Here is a 12318-nt window from a genome sequence, read left to right on the forward strand (position 1 = left end):
AAAGAAATCAAAGAATTGGGAATGCACAATTACATTCAGTTACTCGATTAACCTTGTCATCACGCTCCATTCTTCACGTTCAGCTTTTAGTCGATTGCGCTTTTCAGTTGTGGTTGTTGTTGCTGCAGTAGCTGTGTGCACTTCGTTTTATACATATTCATTTAAGATGACTTTCATTTGTGGTTCTCCTGTCATTTCTGCAAGGAAGTTCAACTTTTCAGTTTATTCAGCCTTCATTTCTAAACTTACGCCAATATATATAAACAAAATGTCATTAATATCTGGGATTTTCAGATAATACGTTTTATTTTTTTAGGAGAGTGCAGTGTGGTTGTGAAATGGTTCATTCAGTAGAGAAATTGCAAAATTGGGGGTCCATCAAAAGCACGTGCTGACGCATGCAAGGGGGCGCTCTAACATAAGAAACAAATTCAGTCGTTCTCGGTCTCTCTCCCAGTATATAATTTATTACAGCCTACTTTTAAACAAACGTTTAACAAAAAAAAAAAAAAAACAACAACATTGACATTACCACTCGTGAAACTTTATATAGGGTTCATTTGTATTCGATCTCTGAAAGTTGTGGAAAACTCCCACAAAGACAAAGTTGCCATTATTCTCCTGTTTTTGCCCTTCAGCTTTTCTTTAAGACATACCAGACTGAGATAACGGCTCATTATGAATTAGTACTCTACGTGTCCCTGCACACGGTGATTCTCCGCTCTCTGTGCACTGTGTGCAGATGACTGACCCGGTATGTGGTGAGTGAAGCCCCGGGGCAGGCTTGGCCCCCCTCTAGCCCTCTCCGTTCTTCCTGCAGCCGGTCCAGAGGAGCCCGCCTTGCAGCTCACCCTCGCAGAGAAACACACATCTCCAGTTGCTCAGAACAATTATTTCCACATGCTCGTGCCGCCCGGCCGCTCAAAAGAACAGAGTCCCTTGTTCTGGAAACAAAAGACTCTAATCTCTTAGACTAAAACTGAAGTCTTCAGAAACAGAGCGGGATACCTTGATCGGTGCTTTAATTTGGAATCATTTAAATCATTGAAGTGAGCAAAAGACTGGCAACCAATACGCGCAATTATGCGGGTCTAATTCGACTGGCTGTAGTTCGTTATTGTTGGCTTAAGATGTATGCATTAAAAGTATTTATTTCAGACTTATGCAGATATGTGGACTTTACCAAATGGAGATATTTGATAATGAGAATATTCTGAATCACATATGATCAACACAGCTGAAGTCCGGATATGCACTTTTCAACCAACCGTTTTCCAGTTTTCTGATTGTGCTGTAATTTTTATTTATTAAAAATATTTAATACATACGGTAATTTTTATTTAAGAAAATCCAACATAACGTTAAATATTTCGCATTCAGTGATAATTCAGCGAAATTATTTTAGTTCAAAAGAATGTCCAGTATGGGACGAATGCGCGAGCGGGAGGGACAATCTGTTTTAGCTACGGGACACCAGGACTATAGTCTATCTGCTCTAAGTATGTCTGACGCCAGGATGAAGAAATCGTTTTCACAGAAACATGCACATCCAGCGAGAGTTTTATCTTTAATATCTGAGTGAAGAAATGCGGTGTGAGTTTTAAGTCTAGTCTCTCTTCAGAGAAATGTAACCACATGGTGGCGTATATGTCCATCGGTGGGGCAGCCTGCATCCATCTCTATCCTGTCATTACAGTTCAAACCTATTAAGTAAGAGAGAGAGAGAATCGGAGAGAGCGAATTAAAGCCCCTGGGAGTAATAAAAATGGATTCGAAGTACAAACCACATCAAAACAAATGGATTTAACTTTATTAGCACTATAACGGCTTATAAAGAAAGGTTGCAATAACAGCCAAGATTTGAGGTTTGACATTTTGACATTCAAACGTTGTTTCACAGAAAAAAAAAGAAAAACACAGACTACTAGTAATTTTTAGCACATTCTGCTTTTACTATGCTACAACGTTGTCAGCTGATTTTACAAAGTAACCAACAGTAGCGAAGGTTCATTTCCAGTTTCCTTAAAGGCAAATTTGGTGTTAATTTTCAGTCTCAAAAACATAAAAATCATTAACCGTGAAAATATGCAAAGCTTATGAAGAACAGAAAATGACTTTAGAAGGACTCATGAGATCATAATGGAAAAAAGATCCTTTAAGCATTCCAACTCCAAAAGAAAAAGCTTTCTCTGTTATCTGTGCTGATATGGAGTCAACCTTTGTGAATGGTCAGTTGTCACTGGCTCTGACGCGCTGTTTTCACACACGCGCTGTCCAGCGTGCTGAAGCTCGCCATTTTTTCTTTATCGGCTATATATTTGTGGGCGTGGGGCCGGGCAGAAGTGCTACTGCTCTGCGCGAAGGAAAACTTTATAATGACTTTCTGCTGGTTAACCTTGAACGCAAACACTGAGTCAGCAAAGGCGTTTAGCACATGAGCGTGTAAAATGTTAAAGTAAACATTTAGGACACGCTTTTTCGGTGGGCTTTGGTTACCTAGAAATCTGAAATGTCAAGGCAAAAGTGAAACAATAATGTTACATTTTGTTCAAAACTGTATGGCTGAATTATTGGGTGCTGAAAATAGCCCTGTTATTTTCTGTCATTATGTGTCATTAAAAGTAACCCTGTTGTTTTTGCCCAGAATTTCATGGTCATTTGAACCCCCCCCCCCCCCCCCCCCCCCCCACACAAAAAAAAGTCTGGGCTCGAGTTCCAGATCCTCAACACTGTTTAGTTTCAAAGGAAAACCATGAGCTGAAGAGTGATAGCTGTTAGTCTTTAGGACAATTTGCATGCAACTTGGTTTGCAACAGGGTATTCTGAGGACACGCATCAAATTTCGTAAAGCTTCGCCTATAGGTGGCGCTATAACCGAAAATGCATGCTGATTACAGAAAGCTTTCGATCGAGGTTGAAATTGAAATTGAAGTTGAAGTTGTAACATCTTGCTCTTGATTTATCAAATCTTTACACTCTAAGTCAGTAAAAATAGGGCACGATGTTCATAAAGGAATTTCTGTGCGGATTTTTCACACGATATCATTATGTTGAATCATTACGCAATGTTTTGAAATATCGTTAATTCAGGATTAGTGTTATGGCATCAAAGGGGATAAAATGAGTGTTCTGTACCTCAAAAAAGGGGATCTTGTTAAAAAAAAAGAAACTCTTTTTCCAGTTCCAAAAGCTGAGGCCTGCAGTTTATGCGCGCTGGCTCCTCTTCTGTTTGTCCTCTTAGAAATAATTCCTTAAAATAGATGTTCAAAGTACTCAGTGCTTGTTTAGAGAGACAAATACAACATTTACAACTGATTACAATGACAGGCATTGATACATTTCTGCATTAATTCCAATTATTTACAACCCTCAAATTTGCTTTCCAACCCTCAATATAATCAACAAATTGTATTTGTTTATTCTTCAAATAATTACATATGTCATTATCAATCAATATCAATATCAATAATAATTTTATTCCGGTCTTCACAAACAAATTTTCACAAAATAAATAAAATACATATGTCATTATGAACTCGCACATATTGACTGTGACCAGGACTGAGACCTTGAAATAGAAATGTTACCTGTTCCTCAGGCTCCTCAACAGGTTCCTCTCACATGGTTGTGTGCTCTATCTATCTATCTATCTATCTATCTATCTATCTATCTATCTATCTATCTATCTATCTATCTATCTATCTATCTATCTATCTATCTATCTATCTATCTATCTATCTATCTATCTATCTATCTATCTATCATCTATCTATCTATCTAGATTCATCTTATTTCCACCTAAATGAGTTGGCCAAATAATGAATAATATTCTGTCCTCTAACACTGAGTGACTGATATAATATAATCATATATTATCTCATTCAAAGCTGACATCTTTTTACAACGGCTATGCATTCTAATCCAGCAAAGCCACTGAGCACACTTGGTAATATAGTGGGCACGCTCAGGAGCGCAACAATGGGACGCCTAAAAGAGGAGCTGACACGTCTCAGAAAGGGCCCATTCTAGAGAGACCGACAAAAGCGCCCGGGACATATTGTGTGATGACCGAGTTCCCACTAAATTAAGTCACCATGGACAGCACTGATGGGACACGTGTCTAGAATTCCCAGTTTCATCATCTTTGAAACAATCGGTTTTGGACGGAAAGCTGAAAAACGCACGTTAACGGCGTTTTTCAGCATTTCACTTCGCAGTTTAAACTATTTAAAAAAAAGCGGTTTCCGCGACTGAAGACAAAACAGGTTTTGGAGGCATTCATTGCCCGAGTGCCCCACTTCTCTTAAGGCGAAAGCAGCTGCAAGCGCTTAAAAGGGTCTTCTATTAATTGCTCTTTGTCATGCGTAATTGCCCATTTTGCGACAGTGCGTAATCTTTTAAAAGCTGAGCCGTACTTTGTTTCCATTTAATATTTGGTTTTAAGCATCGGATTCTCTAATATATCTGGTATTCAACTACACCACCCGTCCAAGTGATATTACATGCCATAACACCAAAAGAAAGCTTGCATTACCTTGCCTCTCATCCTGAATGTGAAGCTTAATAAAATTTTCTAAAGAGTACAGAACAGAGTAGGCTAACTGCCTACCTAAATAAATAAATAGCTAAAAAAAAAAATCATGTACAACCAAGAAGACCTAGAGTTGTTTTTAGGTTTTTTTATTTTTTAGTAACCCTGTTCAAATTAACGTGCCATTTTAACGTTTTCAAGTTCCCAACTCGAGACTCAAATCTAATATTAATAAAATGACAATTGTCCGGGGTCAAACGTGTCGCGTCTGAAAAACGGGAGTCAGCTCTGAAACGGCTGAAAACTCTTTTGTCGGGAGGTCTTTCTCTCTCACACCTGCGAGGGGTGAAGTCTAATTCGATTAATAAGAAATTCAATATATATTCATTAGGTGCCTTCCCTCGATAATATATGATCGTGAAGAGAGACGTGGAGACGTGAAAGGAGGCCATTTATTCCCCCTCTGAAAGGACCTGCGTGGGACCAAAATTTCACCTGCTTCCCCTCTCAATTAGGAATGTATCCCAAACTCTGACGGAACACGAGTTAAATTAAGCGTTCCCTAATTTCCTATCACCCCTCCTACGTAATCCCTCAATTTTCAGCATGCCCCCTCAATTTGGCCCAAGTTGAAAGGTTCAAATAATGCCTAATGAAACAGTGACTAAATCGTTCTCTCGCGCGCGTAGGAACCCTGTAGACGTCTCGTGAAAGGCCTTGAGCTCGCCGCCGTCGGGGGTCCGACGGCTAAATGCGAGTGCCTGGCAGGACAATCTAACCTGTCAAAGCCTTTGGCCAGTTCTGCGTAACTTTTTTTCCTCGCTCGTATTGAAGGAATTGCTACATAAGCAACCAACGTGGGACAAAAACGGCAATTAAACTCCTTTCGGATTAATTTAACAGGGGGGCAACCGTCTCTTGAAAAGCACACACAGAATAGGGTCGACGTATAATTGACTATCACCTGGCTCGTGAGATACACATTCTCTCTTATAGACTTTTTGAAGCCTGTGCACTAGTAGGAAATATATGAGAAGAACACTGGAAAGTAAGTGAAATATATATCTCGTATGTTTAAATGATACTTAAACACCAAGTGAGACTGTGCAGTTAAATTAAAGCTCTGAATAGGCACCCTTAAGGTAACAATAACTAATAAAAATTCAAAAACAAAAATAAACTGCATGTAGGCTAACAAATAAGTTTCACATATAGTGTTACACTTCAGGAGGCTTTTAAGGAAGGAGTTTCTCCTGCTCTCTTTGAAAAATATTCAAGGGGTCAGAAGGCTGTGAAGTGTTTTCTTAATAAAACAAATGCTGTTGGCGTCTTCCTAATACACATTTAATACTATTTGTCACGTGTTTATACTATGATACAACAAATGCTGAACTTTAGTTTGTCTCCCAAAGTCCTATTCAAAGAAGAAAAAAAGAGATGGGAGTGTATTTTACATATGAGAATGCGAGAAAATACCATTGTCTCAAACCTGGCACAAGTTTTATCCCAACCCGACTTTAATTCGCCACTCTTATCATAGGTAAAACTTGTTAATTAAACATTAATGTTTTAAACACAATCTCTCTCTCACTCTCTCTCTCTCTCTCTCTCTCTCTCTATCTATCTATCTATCTATCTATTTCATTATGTGGCCACATGAATGTTTATGTAGGTATATTTGTTTTTTTATTTGTGAAATATTTAAACAGGTGCCTTGTTCTAGATGAACTGGTATGAATTTCAGTACTCACAAGTGTAGTTACAGAAGTAATTTTATTTAAATAAATACAAATATACACATTTTATTTAATATGCACATAAAATTCAGGTGAAAAACAAAAACAAAAAAACAATCACAGTTTCTCAGTAGTCTAGGACAGGTTGGATTAACAGTCTGCGTATTTACAATATCACACAGGGAGTGTTTTATCTTCTCTATATATCCAGCATTTATTCTTCAAAGAACAGGGAAGACAGCATGGAGTATCCGTGGTCGTTTCAAAAACGTTTTCACTTAAACTGTAAAAACTTATTTTACTTGCATCACTGAACTATTATTTCACAGTTTGTCGTACATATAAGACAAATAGCTGACTTGAGTGTCAGGGTAAAACAATACTTTAAGAGGAAAGAGGGAGGAATTGGTATAGTAGCTAAACTTATGGAAGACAGTGTCCCATAAATTCAGTCGCTTCAACGGATCCGTACGTTTAAATGTGCCATGCAGGGTACCAAACTTCAGTCTATGATGTTCTCGAGGCCCCTAGATAGGTGAAGTCTCCTTCTCCTCTGTTGCTGACACAGGTGACAGAGATTCTTCGTCTTCCGAGCGCGGATAGTGTGAGTGGCTGCCAGAGCATTTGCATCCTGCGTGCGCGCTTCGCTGCGTACCTTTGCCTTCTTTCTTGTGTTTAACGCGGCGGTTTTGGAACCATATTTTCACCTGTTTCTCTGACAGGTTTAAATATGTGGCTATTTCGATCCTGCGTAAGCGGGAGAGGTACATGTTAGATGAGAATTCGCGCTCCAACTCAAGCAGCTGAGTGCTGGTGAAGGCAGTGCGCATCCGTTTACCGTTCTGTATGTGGCTGTTGTCAGACGCACCTGTAGGAGAAAAAGCAAGAAACTCTTAAACTCATGTCAGTGCCAACCAACTTTGCGAAGTAATTCAACGAATGCCATCAATATATCATTTTGTGTATTTGAGAATTAAACGTGCCAAACATCAACATGATTATTAAAATATAAAGTCGATAAAAAGTAAAACAAAACAAGGTAAAATGCGTGAAGACTGACTTTAGAATTATATAAATTGTCAAATAGTCAAGCTTCTCGTCAAAAGGAGTAACAGGTGTATAGCTTGCGCGCGCGCGCACTCACCTAGAGACAGACAGTGATACCTCCGAGGGTCAGTGACGCTGTAGCTTGTGGGCGGGTGTCCGTGTCCCGGGTGCGCTAACGCGGTGCTCTGTTGGTGTGCTATCCTCTGACAGAAAGTCGCGTCACCGGCGGAGAAGCCCTGTCCCTTCAGCAGTGGGATTCCGCCGCGGGGAGAGTGGAGATGCGAGGTTACGCACAGCGGACAGATGCAGAAGGTGCCGGTCTTCCGGGACGGGCAAACGGGCGCAGTGACGCTCATCACTCCGGGAGAGTGCATGCCAATGGGGATGAGAAAGTCCTGTCCCGTGTGCTCACTGAGAGCCGGGCGAGCGGGATCCTTGATAATCAAAGAGTCTACGTAGAAAGACCTCGACATGATCGCTTCTGTCTGCGTGTGATGCTGCTGGTGTCAGTGATACCACACTGATGGCGTCCCTCCAAAGACTTGCGCAGTACACAGTGGTCTTAACACTGTTCTAAAGCCCTCGGGAGCTGGCTTATGTTTGATAGTTCAACAAAAGGGACCCCGGAGAGGGCTGGCCCTAACGTCGCCCACGTGCGCTCACGGCCTAGGGGCTTTAGTACCTCTGGTGTCCCGGGACACGTGATGCCCATGAGAGCCTCCAATCAAATCTTTGCACATACAGTCTTGTTAGCTCGCGGGTATGCGCTCCTCGGCAGGCGAAGTGGCACAACAGATATCAACAATTATCCCTTTACAGTCCTGGTCTAATATACTGCATTATTATTTAGATTTCCAAATGATGTTGAAGAAAGGCAGGCCTATATATTTCTCACATAAACTGAGTTTGTCTGTGTCGACATGAAATTAACTTTCTCCATTTCAAAAGGCAAATTACACCTCAGTATAGAAATAAATCAAGAGATTATTGGCCAAAAGCCATGTATAAGAAGAAGAATACATTTAATAGACGAGGCATCCACAGATGTTCACAACTAACAATATGCTACATGAACATTTTCCCCCGTCTATTCAACTGTATTTATTTGAGAAATTATAGACCTTTTAACAAAAGGAAACACTAACAATTATAGCCTAATGAACGTCACCTAGACTTAGGATATGACTCTAATAAACAAACTTCTTGCCAAGTATTTAGTGTGATAAAACCTCGTTTTATTCAAAGACCAAAGGTAACTGAATAAAAAAAACTGTGTCTATGCAAACCAAATGCAGCTAATCTTGGTCCGCGTCAGTTTGGAAAGATCGCTAGCCGGCAATTAAAGATTTATGATTCTCAGTGGAGTCTGGGCACTTCCAATTTGATAGCGATTAGGATTCAATTAGAAAGTGTTTATTGTGGAGGTTTTGGAGTGGATAAACAACCAGCTATTTCAGAAATGCGTTAATCCCTCATCTTGTGACAATAATTAGCGGGTTTGATCTCTCGGCGGGTCAGCAGCGGGTTGAGCTTTCACTTTCATCTGCGCGCGAACGTCTCTACCTCCAAACACTGCGCGAGGAGGCCAGTGGCGCGAGCGAGCGAGCTTTGACGAGGTCAAGGCTCCCCAAAACGATAGGTCTGGCATTATTCTACCTCCTACTCTGTCGGGGGAGAGTTAACCCCGTCAGACTTTGTCTGAAGGTTACAGTGAAAGTAATGCTGTCAATCTATAAGAGCTTGGGCATGTGGGCTGCAATTAGGCTATCAGCTCACACTCAATTACAGGTCTGTCTCCTGAGCTTTTCAATAACATGCATAACATAATAAAATCAGCTCTCATTTGGAGCGGCTTTTATGGATGTTAAGATAGAATTGAGAGTCTACTAATGATGACTGAGGCCAAGTTCAAGAGCGGTAATGACGATTTCATATCAGCGTTTAGAGCTAGTATTACCAAGAGAAGACGCTGCCGGGTGCTTTGCTTTCATAGGCATTTAATTGCTGAAATCAGCGGCAAGTCTCATTCTTAAACGAGGTAGAATATCACTTTAAAATTGGCTGAATTGGAGAGCGAAAAAACAAACACATCTGTCATTCTGGCTGTAATTGTTGTAATGGAGGAAACACGGCGTATGAGACGTGAGAGAAGAGGGAGAGAGAGACAGAGATGAATGACAACCCACGCGGAATGATTCGCGGCGCGCGCCCTTCATACCGTCCAGTCTTCAATATTTTTTTTTTTCCCCTCCATAATTCTTCACGATAAAATTTCATTGTCTATTAAGTAATCCCACAAACGAGAGCCTTTATGAGTCTGTAATGAGCTCTAATTGCCACGACTAGCCGGGCCACGTGGAAGGATTTAAAACTTAAGCCGTCGGGTACTGTGCACAGAGTGTTACCTAGTCATTACTTTCATAATTCAAGGGGAAAATTAGCCCATTTAAGGATAAAACATCCTTTGATTCCTTTCATTCTGCTCCGGGTGATAGGAATACATCTTTGTCTGCTTGGGTTAAGACGAAGAGTCTAACAAACGAGTAGGTCCTATTTAAAAGAGAAATGATTGTGGTTGAATAACGCAGATACTCAAGATAAAATGTTGCAAATACTCTAATCAGTATTTAAACCCATTTATCGGGTTGGCCAGTTATGGCCTATACGAAGCCTGGGTTCTGGCTTAAATTAACTGTAAGTTTACATTGCAGTTCATAATACGGTTTAGACAAGTATTGAATAAAAGAAATCCTTACCACCTTCTATTTTCCTCAGGTCTTCGTTACGCTTTAAATAGGTTACCACATAGTGTTTGGTATTGGAACCAAGGCAAGTGATATCGACAAGAACATCTAAAGAAAAATAATGTTTTTTTAATTATTTTTTTATTATAATAATAACGAGACGTGTTTTTTTTAACCATTCAGTATTATTCATATAAGGCATATTTCTTCTCCATTTATCCTCTGTGCTACTGCAAAGGTCACCTGGGGAATAAAAGCCCACTGGATGTAATTTTCTGCCAAAGCACTAAAACAACACAACTTTCATAAACACTTGTAATACTTCCACGAACTCCTTTGCATAAGTGGAGGTGAATGGATTTCTTGTGACGGTTGTACAAAAGTGGGTCCAAACTGACTGCTCTAGTCACAAAGGAGTTTTTATTTATTTTTTTTTAATTTTTTTGACATGCTCACGAGTTCTTTATACAGAAGTTGTTATAAAATATCCTAATATATGAGCTATTATGAACGGCAAAAATCAAATAAACCAAGAGAAACTGACAGCGTCTGCTGAAATTTTCCAAAATTCTGTAACATTTCGTTACTCTAGCATTAGGCTATTGAATAAAATATTTTTTTTTCCTATATGCCAGTACGGGTCTTGAAGGTTTAGATCTGTTGTATTCTAATTAAAAATCCATGCATTTTTAATGGATTTCAATTCAAGGATCAGAGGTGGGTGCAGTTCCATAGGAATATAATTAATATATGCGAGTTATTGTGAAACTACTTATAAATAATGAAAGAAACCCGTTATTATATTATATTTACATCAAATACGAGTATCTTTAATGTGATGTGTTGAAAATGAACACAGTTGTCAGCGTATGGTGGCAAAAGCTCTCACCTTGAGTCCCGTGCAATATTGCACTATAAGCGGTCCATAACTGCCGTATTGCATAAGTGTCATTAATTTGTGTCAACGCCTCCTCACAAAAGTTGCATTGTGGCGCAAGGGGCCAGCCTGCGGCCCATCCCGACTGATACAGTGGGTGATTCCCCCCATTCCCAGTAACTAAGCAACACACGGTGAATACTGAAAACTGAAAAGAAACACTCGGGTTTTCAATATAGTCTTCAATAGCAAGGGGAAAATGAACAATGATCCCGCAGACAACATAATGCGGCGCAGTGACTTTTCATTGCCAATTATCTCCTTCATCTGAATAGCAGCTGCAGGGCCTGCTCTTCATTTCATCGTTTTGGGGGCTGAGTGGGGGGCTTAAATTCAATTGCCTGTGTGTGTCAAAATCTAATTTATGTCTTAATGACGGATACGATTTTTATGAAAAGGAGCCAGAGCCACACACATAGGAATTTCTACAGCAAACTGCAACTGTTGCTTATTCCCAACGTCTTTCTTTACGGATAAACGACAAAATAGCCTGTTTATTACGAGAGTTTATTTCTCAATAAACACATAAAGAATAGATGAGAAAGAAGGAGAAGCCGGGTAAACAGCGCGCAATTAGGAGAGGCCAGAAAACAAGATAAATGCCGACAGATTCGGTGATGCTGAACTCTCAACGTTACCCACGGAAACTCCTCTAACCTCATTAAAAGAATCCTGTCTCTCTTCACCTTATTAGAGCGCACAACTCTTCCTAATAGCCAACAGTTCTTTCCAAACGAATAGGCAAACATTCATGACTAAACCACAACAGTTGAGACGCGGGACCGAATTGCCCTTATGCCGATTGCGTTTCGCTTGACATGGTGAAATAAAATGTAGTAAATATGTAAAGGTCTTAATCAAAGGGTCATAGAGAGCTGCAGAGTTATAGCCAAACCACTCTTTATAAAATAGATATGTAGCTACTTGGGAGGTCCGGTGCTGTAAATTAGCCACAACAGACGTTTACTGATCCGAGATAAATACGACCATATTATAATAACCAAACGTAGCCTACTACGTGTTTTTTCCAATTTAATTCCCGTTTTGTTTTTAATAATTGTAAAATTTAATATAATGATTTTAACTGAATATTTCATATCTTGTAGAAGCAGTTTTGTACAAGCATAAATTGTACAAGCAGTTAAAAAAATCCCTTTTTTAAATGATCTCCAGTGACTTAATGAATCAAAATATCAGTAAACATATATTTAGTATCAGTCATTAAATTAATGTGCCAAATTTGGTAGCTTTTTGTCAGTAAAATGCATCTGCAAAAATAAATAAAACATATAGTTTTATGAATTATATGAAAAAATTATAAAT

General features: G+C 39.5%; 1 protein-coding gene across 1 annotated transcript; it reads right to left on the reverse strand.

Annotated features, from left to right (window-relative positions):
* Nucleotides 1-6286: 6286 nt before the first annotated feature.
* Nucleotides 6287-7883, reverse strand: LOC306843809 (GS homeobox 2-like). Its single transcript, XM_079375483.1, has 2 exons — nt 7412-7883; nt 6287-7135 (listed from the first exon to the last, which is right to left on the reverse strand). Exons 1-2 carry the CDS (start codon nt 7785-7787, stop codon nt 6795-6797), a joined length of 717 nt encoding a protein of 238 aa, XP_079231609.1. The 5' UTR covers nt 7788-7883; the 3' UTR covers nt 6287-6794.
* Nucleotides 7884-12318: the final 4435 nt, after the last annotated feature.

Source organism: Barbus barbus, assembly GCF_936440315.1.
Source record: "Barbus barbus genome assembly, chromosome: 24".
Classification (NCBI taxonomy): Eukaryota; Metazoa; Chordata; class Actinopteri; order Cypriniformes; family Cyprinidae; genus Barbus; species Barbus barbus.